At 40.1% G+C, this 17,561-nt stretch overlaps 1 protein-coding gene across 2 annotated transcripts in view; it reads left to right on the forward strand.

The window, feature by feature from the left end:
- Positions 1 to 3,266: 3,266 nt before the first annotated feature.
- Positions 3,267 to 17,561, forward strand: part of LOC140153653 (protein arginine methyltransferase NDUFAF7, mitochondrial-like) — a 30,451-nt gene continuing 16,156 nt past the window's right edge. Inside the window, exon 1 of one of the 2 annotated variants that reach the window (XM_072176453.1) lies at positions 3,267 to 3,477. In XM_072176453.1, the coding sequence (XP_072032554.1) occupies positions 3,411 to 3,477 (67 nt within the window). In that variant the 5' untranslated portion in view covers positions 3,267 to 3,410. The remainder of the gene's footprint in view (positions 3,478 to 17,561) is intronic. The other variant, XM_072176454.1, reaches the window with a different exon arrangement.

Raw genomic sequence — 17,561 nt, forward strand, 5'->3', positions numbered from 1 at the left:
CCCACTGCCCATACCTTGCACACAGAATTGGGGTCAAAGGTCATTAAGGGGTAAAATCTACAATTGCATTATCTGGACATCTGTAAGGAGTATGGGGCTCAAACTCGATACAATAAATCTCATGACCAGGGGAACATTTTGCGGGGGTCAGGTCAAAGGTCATGCAGAGGTCAAATTTTAGAAACGTATTTCCTGGACATCTGTAAGGGGTACGGGGCTCAAACTTGGTGACAACAAACTTAATGATCAGGGGAACATGTTGGAACCCTTTGCAGGGGTCAGGTCAAAGGTTATCTGGGGTCAAATCTTTATAACTTCATTTTCTGGATATCTGCAAGGGGTATGGGGCTCAAACTCAGTGACAACAAATCTCATGACCAGGGGAACATTTTGCAGGGGTCAGGTCAAAGGTCATGTAGAGGTCAAATTTTCTAAATGCATTTTCTGGACATCTGTTAGGGGTACGGGGCTCAAACTCCACAACAACAAACTTACTGACCTGGGGAACATTTTGGAACACTGTGCAAGGGTCATGTCAAAGGTCATCTGGGGTCAAATCGTAGAATTTCATTTTCTGGATATCTGTAAGAGGTACGGGGCTCAAACATGGTGACAACAAACCTCAAGACCAGGGGAACATTATGGAACATCATGCATAGGTCAGGTCAAAGGTCATCTGGGGTCAAATCTTAGAATTGAATTTTTTGGACATCTGTTAGGAGTACGGGACTCAAACTCGGTGAAAACAAACCCCATGACCAGGGGAGCATTTTTGGAACATTTTGTAGGGGTCAGATATACCTCCACAACACCAACATGCCCAGCTAGGTTTGTGGTCTATGACCACCATTTGCCACTAGTTCTTCTTCTTCTTCTGGCAACAAACTTCAAAATGCTTCTCCTCCTACATGTTACACCCTACAATTACGTAACTTGCACATATGTATCGCCTATATCCAGTGCCCATATGGTGCAAACAGAATTGGGATCAAAGGTCATTAAAGGGGCATTTTCGGTATATAACCAAATATCTTCAAAATGCTTCTTCTGCCACATATTACATAGCACAATGACGTCACTTACACATGTGCATCGGCTTTACCCAGTGCCCATACCTTGCACACATAATTGGGGTCAAAGGTCATTAAGGGGGGTAAAATCTTACAATTGCATTATCTGGACATCTGTAAGGAGTATGGGGCTCAAACTCGATACAATAAATCTCATGACCAGGGAACATTTTGCGGGGGTCAGGTCAAAGGTCATGCAGAGGTCAAATTTTAGAAACGCATTTCCTGGACATCTGTAAGGGGTACGGGGCTCAAACTTGGTGACAACAAACTTAATGATCAGGGGAACATGTTGGAACACTTTGCAGGGGTCAGGTCAAAGGTTATCTGGGGTCAAATCTTTATAACTTCATTTTCTGGATATCTGCAAGGGGTATGGGGCTCAAACTCAGTGACAACAAATCTCATGACCAGGGGAACATTTTGCAGGGGTCAGGTCAAAGGTCATGTAGAGGTCAAATTTTCTAAATGCATTTTCTGGACATCTGTTAGGGGTACGGGGCTCAAACTCCACAACAACAAACTTACTGACCTGGGGAACATTTTGGAACACTGTGCAAGGGTCATGTCAAAGGTCATCTGGGGTCATATCGTAGAATTTCATTTTCTGGATATCTGTAAGAGGTACGGGGCTCAAACATGGTGACAACAAACCTCAAGACCAGGGGAACATTATGGAACATCATGCATAGGTCAGGTCAAAGGTCATCTGGGGTCAAATCTTAGAATTGAATTTTTTGGACATCTGTTAGGAGTACGGGACTCAAACTTGGTGAAAACAAACCCCATGACCAGGGGAGCATTTTTGGAACATTTTGTAGGGGTCAGATACCTCCACAACACCAACATGCCCCAGCTAGGTTTGTGGTCTATGACCACCATTTGCCACTAGTTCTTTCTTCTTCTTCTGGCAACAAACTTCAAAATGCTTCTCCTCCTACATGTTACACCCTACAATTACGTAACTTGCACATATGTATCGCCTATATCCAGTGCCCATATGGTGCAAACAGAATTGGGATCAAAGGTCATTAAAGGGGCATTTTCGGTATATAACCAAATATCTTCAAAATGCTTCTTCTGCCACATATTACATAGCACAATGACGTCACTTACACATGTGCATCGGCTTTACCCAGTGCCCATACCTTGCACACAGAATTGGGGTCAAAGGTCATTAAGGGGTAAAATCTTACAATTGCATTATCTGGACATCTGTAAGGAGTATGGGGCTCAAACTCGATACAATAAATCTCATGACCAGGGGAACAGTTTGCGGGGTCAGGTCAAAGGTCATGCAGAGGTCAAATTTTAGAAACACATTTCCTGGACATCTGTAAGGGGTACGGGGCTCAAACTTGGTGACAACAAACTTAATGATCAGGGGAACATGTTGGAACACTTTGCAGGGGTCAGGTCAAAGGTTATCTGGGGTCAAATCTTTATAACTTCATTTTCTGGATATCTGCAAGGGGTATGGGGCTCAAACTCAGTGACAACAAATCTCATGACCAGGGGAACATTTTGCAAGGGTCAGGTCAAAGGTCATGTAGAGGTCAAATTTTCTAAATGCATTTTCTGGACATCTGTTAGGGGTACGGGGCTCAAACTCCACAACAACAAACTTACTGACCTGGGGAACATTTTGGAACACTGTGCAAGGGTCATGTCAAAGGTCATCTGGGGTCAAATCGTAGAATTTCATTTTCTGGATATCTGTAAGAGGTACGGGGCTCAAACATGGTGACAACAAACCTCAAGACCAGGGGAACATGGAACATCATGCATAGGTCAGGTCAAAGGTCATCTGGGGTCAAATCTTAGAATTAAATTTTTTGGACATCTGTTAGGAGTACGGGACTCAAACTCGGTGAAAACAAACCCCATGACCAGGGGAGCATTTTTGGAACATTTTGTAGGGGTCAGATACCTCCACAACACCAACATGCCCCAGCTAGGTTTGTGGTCTATGACCACCATTTGTCACTAGTTTTTGACTGTAACTCCACAACTGTTGTCTGTGCTGAAATAAAATTTCCAGTGCAGTAGTTGTAGTCCTTGCCCCTATAATAATCTTACTTGTCCCCAATGCGCTATAATTTTGTAGTACCCCCTTAAAACATTTTGAATTAGTCTCGGTCCCAGTCTGCTTTTTTAGCAGTGACGATTGACGAAGGAGAATAAGCCGTCTGGGATCGAGACTAAGCAGGACATTTCTTTTGCGCATCTGAACTGCGCAAGTATGGCTGCGCCCATGGAAAGAAATATGACGATAAGCTTAAATAAATGTGTAGCAAATCTCTATCTCTTGCAGTAAATACGGACAGTCACTGACAAACCATGTTTCAGAATAGAGCAGTCTTAATAAAGGTGGGGTCGCTTCTGTATCGAAATGCGAGCATACGAGGTAAGCTTAAACTAATCTAGTCCGAATAATCAGACCCAGAACAAAATATTAATTTCTGACATGATCCTGTACTGGGTCTGAACCAGACAGGGTCTAATTCTACATATAACCGGGCAACGTTATTTCTATAGATCTGCTGCGCATTCTGGATCTGGTCTGGATCTGGTTCAATATTCTCAAATCTCAACGCTCTTAAAAGAGCCAGGCGAGAAGAAATGTGATGTGCGCTGGGGTATTTTTTAGTCCTTTTGCTGCTTGCTTAGATGTGCTATGGTTGCTGATTTGAATTGCTTATTATCGTGGATGGTTACTATGCTTTGTGGTAGGTTGTTCCAGTCTTTTATTGTTTGCGGAAAGAATGAAAACTTGTGATAGTCCTTGTTGGATGTCTTCAACTTGTAGGATTCGCTGTGATTGTGTCTGGAGAGGCGTGTGACCGGTTGTAAGAATTTTCCTGCCGGTATGGCAGTCTGACCGTGATGGATTTTATGGAACATGGACAGTCGGGCTGCTTTCCGCCTGGTTTCCAGTGTATCCCATTGAAGGGCATTCAACATTGCTGTAACGCTGCTTGTGCGGTGGAAATCATTGCAGACAAATCTTACCGCTCTTCTTTGGATCTTTTCTAGCTGGTCTTTCAAATCTTGGGTGTGTGGGTCCCAGATGGTAGATGAATATTCTAAGTGGGGTCGTACTAAAGTCTGGTAAGCCGTAGCTTTCAGGTCCTTTGGACATGAATATAGATTACGCCTAATAAATCCCAGGGCCCTATTGGCCTTAGCCACTTTAGATTGGATGTGATTCCCCCACTTGAGATCAGATGTTATTTCGACACCAAGATATGAGTGAGATTATGTGTTTTGTAAGATTTTGTTTCCTAATGTGTATTGATGTTGTTTGGGAGTTTTTGCATGTGTGAGCCTAAGAACAAAACACTTGTCGGCATGGAAGCTCATTTGCCACAGATCCTGCCACGTGGACAATGTGTTCAAATCTTCTTGCAGTTGTTGTGCATCCGATTGATTCTTTATGGTGTTGTACATCACACAATCATCCGCGAACAGTCTCACGTTGGATTTGATGTTGTTCGGCAAATCGTTCAGATACAAGAGAAATAGCAGCGGACCTACAGTAAGACAGTGCCCTGGGGCACTCCTGACTTAAGCGGTACCCAAGAGGATGTATCTCCATCAACAACAACTCTCTGATTCCGCTTTGTCAGAAAATTAGAGATCCAGTTAAAAAGGTATTGCCTGTGATGCCATAATCATTGATCTTATACAAAAGGCGCTGGTGGCATGATGATGCATTCAAATTGCATTGTATTGCATCGTAATTTCATTTGTGTCTATGCTAATTATGTTTACACAACATGAACTCACATGTTTTCAAGCAAATTCGCCGATAATACGTGATCAAAAGCGATCGGAATGTTACATAAGTACAGATCGCATTCAGCTTACTTTATATGAGATGATCTTTGGAAAAATACGGCATAATTTGTCATGCAGTAAAATATTAATACGTTTGCGGCAATTCATGATTGACAACTAACAATCGGCGTGTCCTTCGTATCCTCCACTGTCAATTTCTTATCCGCTCACTAATCCTCACAAAAGCTTTGTGTTGATTACGTAATGTGTGAGGCAAATTGCAATAAGTACAATGAAATAATGAGCAGGGCGGGCCGAGGCGGTTTCTTCTTCATTTTATGTAACAGTATTGTTCTCCAAAAAAACCCGGAAGCTTGTCGTTTGGAGCTCTAGCTGAAATACAGCAAGATAATGTAAGATAGTAAATGTAAACCTGTATTTTAGCTAGAGTATCTCGAGCTAGTCTGAACTGTTTCCATATGAAATCTTGATGGCAAATTGGACAATAGAAGCACATGGTTCTACGTGACAGCTTTTTAATCCCTATTCATGTTACGTGAATCACGCTATTGTGGACCATCCTTCTGATACTTGAGTGTTTGGACAAGCGGAACGGTCTTTTGTCTACTACGTCTCTGTTTGTAAACAAACCAGGAAGTCAAAATTGTCCTCCTCGCCGAATACGAAAGTCAGCGTAATAGTACGGTGTTACGAGTCGTACTTGACTCAAGGCCAAAATCACCTTTTACCCGAACTCACACGAATGCACAACACAAATACACTGTTCGTTTAAGCTAACAAAATCTGAGTCTTTAATTGCAAGCAAGTTTCCTTTGGTACAATATAATGACTACAAATGCACATATACATTAATCAAATATAATCACTCTTTATCTATTTTGTACTTAGCCAGCATTCTTCTTCCTTGGTGATCATAAAGTTCTTGTAATGTTCTGGACGACTGATTTAATATATCCCTATTCACGTGTCCTCCGACAATCAGCGAAGTCCTTTGTACACTTGCATTGATAACTCCTTGCGTATAAAATCCTTACATCTAAAATGGTGTTCTCCAAACACATTTACAACTCCTTGCGCAATTCTCCTCTACTAAACTCCTTGCGCCGTCCTCCTATGCTAAACTCCTTGCGCCGTTCTCCTATGCTAAACTCCTTGCGCCGTTCTCCTATGCTAAACTCCTTGCGCAGTTCTCCAAACTTGGTGCTATTTCCACCTTTCACACAATATCTTCAGGAAGCAAGACTGCGATGCAGGTGTCCCCACTTATTTTGACAGTTGCGTTGAATCAAAATACCAGACTTCAGCAAGTCGACAGAAGAATATATTTCCTTTCTTGGAAGAATAACGTTCTTTGACGTATTCTAGATCTTCTCCGACAACACTGGTAAATAGTAGTACTTTGACTACATAAAATATTTCTGGTTTGTAATTTCCTTTCTTTCAAGGAATTGGACTGTAAGCATAGCCCAGATCAACACTATCGACTGTGACAATAATTGTGTTTACATTTCTTATATGGCCCATTTCACGGTTAGGCGCCACTTTTAGTGAAAAAAACTCGAAATTTTCAAAATGGATTAAATTTAATTTAATAGGGTTTTCTTTTCCAAATAAGACCAGATTTTCATAAAAATATCATTTCCCAGCTTAAATCTCGCTACTTCTTGAAGAAAATTATGATTTATTATCTCATGTTATGTAATTTTTTAACAAATTTGATCAATATTGAGTAGTGTATATTTATACTTTGACTGTCCAATACATATATCATAGATATTTAAAATAAACGAGTATGTCATAGGCTCCTTCTGACCAAATTTGGGCAAATTTTGTTGTGTAATGACAAATTTATGGCCACTTTAATGTAATTTTGTGGTAAAAAGGAAATTGACATGAAAAGGTTTACTCAACAATTTTAATAATCAATGAATGACTCTGATATTGCACAGCTTTGAAGGTCATAATATGGGTAATGTTCACAAATAATATCAGCCAGTTTGAAAACACAGGTCAAATTCAAGATTCTGATGTTTGTGCAATTTTGGATGTGACTGATGTCAATGTGAACGGAAACCACACACTGTAAAGCAGAGTATGTTTCAGAAAATAATGATTCAAAGAGTTTTCACACACTCAGTGAATTAAATGGGATATATTGAAACATATCAACCTGTGTTAGTGTTCATTTTAAAACATTGTTTACAATTTATAGAAGTGGATGTGACATTTTCAATTGTGAACGGAATGTTTCATTATGATAAACAGTTTGCTTGTCAAAATATAAGCTTTGGGCACTTCTAACACATATATTTTGTGAGATTCTATTGAATTGAGCAATGCTAAAACGTTTTTCCTGACCCTTTATATTTTTGATAAGCAAAATGTTTATAATTTACTGAAATGTTCCGTTCACAATTGAAAATGTCACATCCGCTTCTGTATACAAAACTGTCCTCTAAAGACAAAGACAAAGCTTTGAAATAATCATATATGACATGTACAAAATAATAAACCTATTTTAGAAAGTCAAATATCATGTTGTTTAAGTATTTTGGCCTAAAACTACTAATTTTGAGGATGTGACATGTGAACGGAAATTGAAGCTTTTTGAATCTCCTGTCACAATTAAAGAAGGCATACTGAATTAAAGATTTGTTGTGCCTTTTGATCCCCCACAAACCTGTAATGAAATAACTTCAAACTGGCATCCTAGTCCCATTCCTGTCTTAGTTCTTTGAAGAAACTATTTTGGATGTGACAGGTACCATGGATGTGACACATGTGAACGGAAACTTTGAAATGACATCTGCAAGCTAAGTTGATGAAGGAGTTTTCATTAAATGGTGTCATTAGATAGCTCATAGCAGGAGATTTTTAAAAATCAAGGAGACAAAATTCTGCCACATTTTGTTAATAAATTATACTATTTGGAAAATTAATCGGATGTGACAAAATTGTGAACGGAATTTGTTGGCAAAAATTCAAAATATCGCTGTATCTACATATTAAGAGCAACAAGTGTACCGTAATTTGTTCAACAAATAGTAACAAGACTCTGAACTTTACTAAAACACACTAGTTTGCCATTCATGTAAAGTATTAGTCGATCTATTCCACATTGAATAAGGTACATAGATGTGAACGGAAAATGTCACATCCGAATTCAGAAATTTAAATGGTTCTCATGCTAGTTTAACTGACAACTAATACTTTGTTCATGTATGGCTGTATAGTGCAACTTGTTCACTACATAAAAACAACAAAAGCAGCTGGTAGGCTCAACAGAGTTAAAAGTGGCAGCATTGGAAAATAAATGTCAGTTGTCTGTTTCCAGGTTGCTAGTGAAATGTGGTTTTTTGACCACTTCTGACCCCTGTGCGCCCTGAAAGATAAAACTAGAAAGGCCGATTAAGCTAATGGAGGTAGGCCATACAGAGACAATGAAAAATCACCAACAGTAAATTCTGTAACCCCATTATTTTTTACACACCAGGCCAGATATGTTGAAAATCAAAAAGTGGCGCCTAACCGTGAAATGGGCCATATATCAAATCAAGCATGGGAAAAACCCCATTCTATTCTGGGCCATTTACTGCCTTCACATTATGCTCAATCTGGGGAATTCCAAAGTCTTAATTATAACATTAACCTTTCACATGACATCACTTCCTGAGGGGAAATCCCATTACATCACTTCCTGAGGGGATCCCATATATGATGTGATCTCTTTACAATCTGAAGGGGTTTCCAAATATTCCAAATTAGATATGATTCAACTTGTTTTGCTCAATTTGAGAGGGAATTCCCTAAAATGTCATCACTCATGTAACTTTGTAAACAAAGATAAATCATCAAATTAAATTACTCAGGGCACATCACACCTCCCCTTAAAAGAAGAAAGTTTGAATGTAATGAAAACTTTCTTAAATGTTTTCTTCTGTTACATCAACTTCAACATAATATTAACTTCGAGTGCTTAACTCAACATACACAGTGACTACTTGTCACACAAGTTCCTTTTTAAAGGAATTTCTGTTTGTCAGTTTTTATGCAATTCTGGACAAGGCATCAGCCATTACATTGTCTTTTCCCTTAATATGTTTGATGTCCAGATTGTACTCTTGCAAGGTCAACTCCACCTCACCAGTCTTTGGTTTTTGTTCTTCATCCTGTTGATGAAGGTGAGGGATTGTGATCTGTGAAAACAAGCACAGGGTAAACTACATGGTACCCAAATACACATCAAAATGTAGCAATGCTAATAGCAATGCTAGACACTCCTTCTCAATTGTTGAGTAATTTCTCTGGTGCTTGTTGAATTTCCTTGAAAAGTAACAAATGGGGTGATCTATTTGATCTTCACCCTCTTGCATCACAACACCTCCACAGCCTATGTCACTGGCATCAACAGTCAACTTAAACTGCTTCTGAAAATCAGGTGCAGTAAGTACTGGTGAACTCATGAGTATAGATTTGACTTTGTGAAAAGCATTTTCACACTGTTCTGACCAAATGAATTTTGCATCTTTCTTCAACAAATCAGTCAAAGGACTTGCTATCTCTGAAAAGTTTGGACAGAACTTTCTATAATAGCCAACCATTCCTAGAAATCTCATGAGTGCCTTCTTGTTTACAGGTGTGGGGTATTGCTCAATTGCTTCAACTTTGGCTTTGATAGGTTTCACCTGACCTTGACCTACAACATATCCCAAGTATGTGACTGTGGCATGGCAAAACTCACTTTTTACCAGATTGACTGTTAACTGTACTTCAGACAGCTTCTTAAACAATTGATGGAGTTGTTCCATGTGTTGTTCCCAAGTTTGACTGTAAACAATCAAATCATCTACATACGCTTCACATCCCTCTATGTCTGCCACAATTTGATTTACCATTCTCTGAAATGTTGCAGGTGCGTTTTCAACCCAAATGGCATAACTTTGTATTGGTAAAGACCAAATGGAGTACAAAAGGCAGAAATCTCTTTGGCACGGTCTGTGAGTGGAACCTGCCAGTACCCTTTCAAAAGATCAAATTTGCTAACAAATTTTGCATTCCCAATTTTGTCAATGCAATCATCAATTCTTGGAATTGGGTATGAGTCTGTCTTTGAATGAACATTTGCAGCTCTCATGTTCATGCGACCAATCGGTATGAACCATCAGGCTTGGGAACAAGAATGCATGGTGAACTCCACTCACTACTACTTGGTTCTATGATATCATTGTCTAGCATATAATTGATCTCATTTTTGAGATGTTCCATTTTCAATGGATTGACTCTGTAAGGATGCTGCTTGTTTGGTTTTGTATCACCAACATCTACATCATGAAATGCAGCATTTGTTCTACTTGGCGTATCAGGAAATATATTGTCAAATTTGTGAATCAAATTTGCAATTTGACTTTGTTGATCTTGAGAAAGATGACCTAACTTTGAGTCCAAATTAATGAGCACATCAGAATTGTTCAATTTTACATTATACTCTTTGTGCTCCAGCTCTTTATCCTTGTCAAGTGTGACATCAGAATTGTCATCTTTACTCTTGTCTACATTGGCGATTTTGTCTACATCGGCATGTTTGTCTACATTAGCATGTTTTACTGTACACACAGGTTTTGGAATGCCACTGTCACTTCTTTCAACATACTCTTTGAGCATATTTATGTGGCATAACTGCCTGCTCTTGCGTCTACCAGGAGTCTTGATAATATAATCTACTTGACCCACTTTTGACTCTACCTCACATGGGCCATGATATCTGGCTTGCAATGGGTGTCCTGGAATTGGAAACAGTACTAGAACTTTGTCACCTGGTTTGAACACTCTTTCTCTGGCATGTTGATCATACCATTGTTTCATTTTGGCCTGACCCTGTTTCAAGTTTTCTTTGGCGATATCAGTTGCTCTGTTAAGCCTATGCTTAAAATTGGAGACATAATCCAATAAATTGATATCTGATTTCTCATTGAGCCACTTTTCTTTCAACAACTTTAAGGGCCCGCGACTGTGTGTCCAAACACTAACTCAAAAGGACTAAATCCTAAAGTTTCCTGAACTGCTTCCCTAGCAGCAAACAACAACAAGTGTACTCCCTCATCCCAGTCCCTCTGAAATTCCAAACAATATGTCCTGATCATGTTTTTCAATGTTTGGTGGAACCTTTCTAGTGCACCTTGTGATTCTGGATGGTAAGCACTTGAGGTATACTGTTCTATACCTAATTGATACATGACCTGCTGAAATACTCCAGAAGTAAAGTTTGATCCTTGATCTGACTGTATGGACTTGGGGAGCCCCACAAATGTGAAGAACTTGGTTAAAGCTTTCACTATAGTCACTGCTTTAATATTTCTCAAGGGTATGGCTTCAGGAAAGCGTGTTGATGCGCACATAATTGTCAGAAGGTACTGATTACCTGACTTAGTCTTTGGTAGGGGGCCTACACAATCAATAATAACCCTACTAAATGGTTCATCAAAAGCTGGAATTGGCTTCAATGGAGCAGGAGGTATTTTCTGATTTGGCTTCCCTACTACTTGGCATATGTGACATGTTTTGCAATATTCAGAAACATCTTTTCTGAGAGTGGGCCACCAGAAATGTCTCAGAATTCTTTCATGAGTTTTCTTAACACCCAAATGCCCTGCCATGGGACTGTCATGTGCTATGTTAATAACTTCAGTGTGGTAGACTTTTGGTACCACAATTTGGTGCACTACCTTCCACTCTTCATCGGCAGGTGCATCAGGCGGGCGCCACTTTCTCATTAGCACATCATCTTGTTTGTAAAACAGACAGAATTTTGTTCTGCTTCTTCTAGGGTCAATGCCCTTTGATTGATCTCTTTGAGTTCTGGGTCATTTTGTTGCTCCAGAATTAGCTTGTCATGACTTAATGGGTCTCTCAATGTTTCCCCAATTTGTTCATGCTCAGAGGCTGTGTCATTTTGAGGGGTCTTTTTATCCCCTGGAGAAGGAAGTTTATCTTCTTTCTCATTCAACTTTGACACAAATGTGTCTTCCAAACTGTAGCCTATGTCATCAATTTGGTTGTCCTCAATTGTTTCTAATGAGGCTCTCTTACTCATTGCCCGTGTCACTGCACATGCAGGAAATATCTCCTTTTCCTCACTACTATCATCCTGTAAACAGGGCTTATCTGTAACTATTGGGTCAGGAAAACCTTCCCCCTGCCAAATCATTTCCTAGCAACATGGACACTCCCTTGACTGGCAATTCATGTCTAACTCCTATGGTTACAGGACCAGAAACCAAGTCAGATGTCAAGTTAATTTTGTGGAGAGGTACATTAAGTATTTCCATCCCAATACCCTGGATCAAAGCATTACCAGCTGAACTATCCTCATTAAAGGGCAAAGTTCCTTCCAGAATCATAGACCGTGCACAACACGTATCTCGCACAATCTTAATGGGCTTTGGACTACCATTATCACCAAGTGATACTACTCCCTCTAACACAAATGGTTCAAATTCTTCACACACCTTGTCTGTCTCACCTCCCTTTTGTGGGAATTCTTGTTTCTTGATTTGACTGACTTGTTTCTTTGACTCAAGTGACACTGCACATCCTACAGTATTACTAGCAGTTTGCTGCTGTTTTTGTGCATCTTGTTTGGCTTTTAAGCTCCGACACATGGTCACTGTATGTCCTGGTTTCTTACAGAAATTGCAAACTAATTGGGATTTAAATTCAGTCCCACCTGTTGGTCTGGTACCTGAACTCCATGGGGTCCCTCTACCACCAGCACTATTCTGTGAATTAGACCAGGATCTGTGATTTGACTGAGATCTCCCTTCTTGTGTACCACCCTGATTTGCTCTAGGTTGGTTTTGGCTGAACCTGTTTGAATAACTTCTGTTATGACTAAATCTACTCGCATTCAATTTGTGAGTTAAGCCATAGTCATCCGCCATTGTCGCCATTGCGTCACTTAGCGTTTTAATTTTGCTAGCGCTTTCATCCAAGTGGGTTTTAATGTCAGCGTGGACACATTTTTTAACTCTTCTATAAGAACCAATTGCTTAAGTTGGCCGAACTCATCTTTGACTTCTTTTGAACCAAGCCACCTGTCAAACATGTGTTCTTTTACTCTAGCAAATTCTACATGGGTTTGATCTGCTTGCTTTCTTGAATCTCTGAACTTTTGTCTGTATGCTTCAGGCACCAGTTCATAGGCCTTAAGGACTGCTTGTTTGACTTCTTCATAATTATTACACTTCTCTATTGGTAGAGCTGAGTAAGTTTCCTGGCCTTCCCACAAAACTACTTTGTAACAGTAGGGTCCAATGCTCTGGAGGCCATTTCAAATTTGTAGCTACCTTTTCAAAATGTTGGAAATACTCGTCAACATCTTTTTCTTTGAATTTAGGCACAAGCTTTACATACTTTGTAACTTCAAACCCTGACTTTGAGGAGAAACTTGATGAGTATTTGTCACCTAGCTTTGCCAACTTCTCTTGTTCAAACTTGTACTTTTCTTCAATTTCTTTTTGTTTCAAATTTTCTTCCATTTCCAACTTTTGTTTTTCAAGTTCCAATTTTGCTACCTTTTCCTTTTCTTCTGTTTCTAATTTGTGGTGCTCAAGCGCCATCTTTTCTTGGCGCGCTTTGTCTTCCATTGCTAGTTTTTGTTTTTCAATGTCTAGCCGTTCTTGTTTTTCTTTATTTTCATTCTCTAACTTGATCATTTCCAGTTTTTCTTTTTGGTCCATTTCTATTTTCTTTTGATCCATTTCCATTTTCTTTTGGTCCATTTCCATTTTCCTGAATTCTAATTGAATTTCCAACTCTTTCAACTTAAATGCTGAGTCCCCACCAATTTCTACTTCAAGTTTCTCTTCCAAATAGGATTCATCAAAATGTCCTCCCGACCAAAACATCAATCAAGGCATTTTTGATTATTTGCTTTCTTGTAGCTTGTGTTACTTTCAAGTCATAATGTTTGGCAAATGCCAATAAATCAGGCTTCTTCAACTCATCAAACTTCTCCCAATTTATAGTTTCAAGAAACTCTTCTGCTTTGAACTCCATACTGTACTTTCACTTTCAAGACTCAGTATATTAATGTCAGCCCCCAATTTTGTTACGAGTCGTACTTGACTCAAGGCCAAAATCACCTTTTACCCGAACTCACACGAATGCACAACACAAATACACTGTTCGTTTAAGCTAACAAAATCTGAGTCTTTAATTGAAAGCAAGTTTCCTTTGGTACAATATAATGACTACAAATGCACATATACATTAATCAAATATAATCACTCTTTATCTATTTTGTACTTAGCCAGCATTCTTCTTCCTTGGTGATCATAAAGTTCTTGTAATGTTCTGGACGACTGATTTAATATATCCCTATTCACGTGTCCTGCGACAATCAGCGAAGTCCTTTGTACACTTGCATTGATAACTCCTTGCGTATAAAATCCTTACACGAAAATGGTGTTCTCCAAACACGTTTACAACTCCTTGCGCAATTCTCCTCTACTAAACTCCTTGCGCCGTCCTCCTATGCTAAACTCCTTGCACCGTTCTCCTATGCTAAACTCCTTGCGCCGTTCTCCTATGCTAAACTCCTTGCGCAGTTCTCCAAACTTGGTGCTATTTCCACCTTTCACACAATATCTTCAGGAAGCAGGACTGCGATGCAGGTGTCCCCACTTATTTTGACAGTTGCGTTGAATCAAAATACCAGACTTCAGCAAGTCGACAGAAGAATATATTTCCTTTCTTGGAAGAATAACGTTCTTTGACGTATTCTAGATCTTCCCGACAACACTGGTAAATAGTAGTACTTTGACTACATAAAATATTTCTGGTTTGTAATTTCCTTTCTTTCAAGGAATTGGACTGTAAGCATAGCCCAGATCAACACTATCGACTGTGACAATAATTGTGTTTACATTTCTTATATATCAAGCATGGGAAAAACCCCATTCTATTCTGGGCCATTTACTGCCTTCACATTATGCTCAATCTGGGGAATTCCAAAGTCTTAATTATAACATTAACCTTTCACATGACATCACTTCCTGAGGGGAAATCCCATTACATCACTTCCTGAGGGGGATCCCATATATGATGTCATCTCTTTACAATCTGATTTCCAAGTCTTAAAATCTCCATCATCATTTTTGATTTCTTTGTTGACCGCCCAGTGTATACCAGCTACTCTCCTATCTGGATTCTTTAAATCGCATTGTTTGAGTATTTTTGAGGCTGTTTACCATCTTGACTACCTACACAGTGTGGACTACTGACCTGGTAGATGAATTCGGAAGACATCAGACACCTTACACAGGAACCACGCAAGTAGATATTTGAAGTCCGATTTACCCATCCACCTTCAATCCTGTCACAGTTCAATTATATTATTGCTGATCAACCTATGTACTCATATTCCAAGAATATATCTGACCTGTATGTCGTAAACTGGAGCTGTTTATTCCATCTACATCTAGTGATGACACAGGCGGCCATTTTGAAACCTTTGTTTTGATCATGGCTCCTATGACAACCAACAGTGATAGAATTATTGTTTACTCATCTTTAGTCAAGTTGTACATGTATTATCCTTATTATGCCATATAAACCCAAGTACCCTTGTGGTGAATGCAGCCGTGCTGTTCGTTGGAGAACCCCTGCTGTAGCTTGTGATGATTGTGATACATGGTTCCATAAAGACTGCCTCCAAATCTGCACTCCAATATTTAATTACCTTAGTGATCTGGATGTGTCTTGGCACTGTCCATCATGTGGTATCCCTCACTTCACATCAAGCCTCTTTGAATCCACCGTAAACTCAGATTCGCTATCATCACATAGTGAATTAAACTGTGCCAATGAAACGGGCAACAATGAACCTGATAACAACCTGCCTGTTTCGAGCCCTATTGGTAGTCCATCTGCATGTTCCTCTCCAAGCGAGGCCACTCCAAGTGTCAAAATACACCGCCCTACCAACCTTGGTGTCTTAGTCATAAACTGTCAGAGCATCGGTAAAAAACTCGCAGAGTTCTGGACCATCCTTGAGTCTGTTAAACCAGGCATTGTCATCCTCACCGAAACATGGTTACATCCTGAAATTTCAAACCATGAAATTTTTCCCCCTGAATTTGACTATGAAGTCTACAGAAGAGACCGTCCTGGTGGTTGGGGTGGTGTGGCAATCGGCCTAGGCCCTGGCCTTGATGGCAAACTTCTCAAAACAGCAGCAGAATGTGAAGCCATCTTTGTCCAAATAGAGCTCATAAATAAACGAGTCGCTCATTATAGGCGCAGCATATCGGCCGACAAATAATAATGAGATATACATGGACAGTCTATGTAACGTCATCAGAGACATCTCAAGTAAGCACAAAAAATCTATCATGTGGCTAGGCGGCGACTTTAACCTTCCTGACATTGATTGGAAGAGCTATACTGTTGTTGGTCATCAATACAAGCAAGCTATAAGCAACAGCTTTCTTAATGTCATGATGGATACAGGCCTCGATCAAGTGGTGACATTTCCAACAAGACTTGACAACACTTTGGATCTTTTCCTGACCAACCGTCCATCATGCATCAACAAGTGCCAACCTATGCCAGGTATAGGCGACCATGAGATTGTCTTCATTGATACAGACATAAAGCCCAAGCGCCGTAGACCAGTAAAGAGGAAAATCTACCTGTGGAATAAGGCTGACATGAGTAAGATCCACTGTGAAGCTACCCAGATGATGAATGAATTCATATCAGAGTATGATTCTTCCTCCCCTGTCAATGAGATGTGGGCAACTATTGAGTTCAAGCTGGGTCAAATCATTGACCTTGTTCCATCTAAGATGACATCATCTCGGTTCAGCCAGCCATGGGTGAATAGAAAGGTTAAGCAGGTTGGTAAGCAGAAGCAGCGTGCATACAACAAAACCCGCTCTTGCCGTCCTCAACACAAGGACCGCCTCTGGGCTAGGTACAAAGTCCTTAAGAAACGCATGCAGAAAACCTGTAAAGAAGCATATGACAGTTATGTCAACTCTATCATATGTGCTGACTTAAGATCTAACCCAAAGCGTTTCTGGACCCACATATCTAGCAAACGTTGTGATAACAATGGTGTTGCTCCCCTTCGTGGAACAAATGGTGTCTTGTATACTGGCAGCTCAGACAAAGCAAACATCCTGAATGCTCAGTTCGCCTCCGTCTTTAACAAAGATGAGCAAACTACGAACATGCCTGATCTTGGTCCTAGTCCATACCCAGAAATTGACCGTATTGAAGTCAACTGCAATGGCGTGATCAAGTTGTTAAAGAAGATTGATCCTCACAAAGCCACAGGCCCAGACAAGATACCAGCACGTCTCCTCAAAGAACTTGCAGATAGCCTTGGCCCAATGCTGACAGTACTGTATCAAGCATCTTTGGATTCTGGCATCCTTCCGGACATCTGGAAATCGGCGACAGTAGTCCCCGTCTTCAAAAAAGGTGATAGAAACAAACCAGCAAATTATCGCCCAATATCGCTGACGTCCATCTGCTGCAAGCTTCTAGAGCATATCATCCACAGCTCAGTGATGCAACACTTTGACTCTCACAGCATCTTGACCGTCTTCCAGCACGGATTCGGAGGGCTCACTCCTCATGAGTCCCAGCTGATCACCACCATCGACGACATCGCTCGCAACCTTG

The sequence above is a fragment of the Amphiura filiformis genome, chromosome 5 (genome assembly GCF_039555335.1).
Source record: "Amphiura filiformis chromosome 5, Afil_fr2py, whole genome shotgun sequence".
NCBI classification, from domain to species: Eukaryota; Metazoa; Echinodermata; class Ophiuroidea; order Amphilepidida; family Amphiuridae; genus Amphiura; species Amphiura filiformis.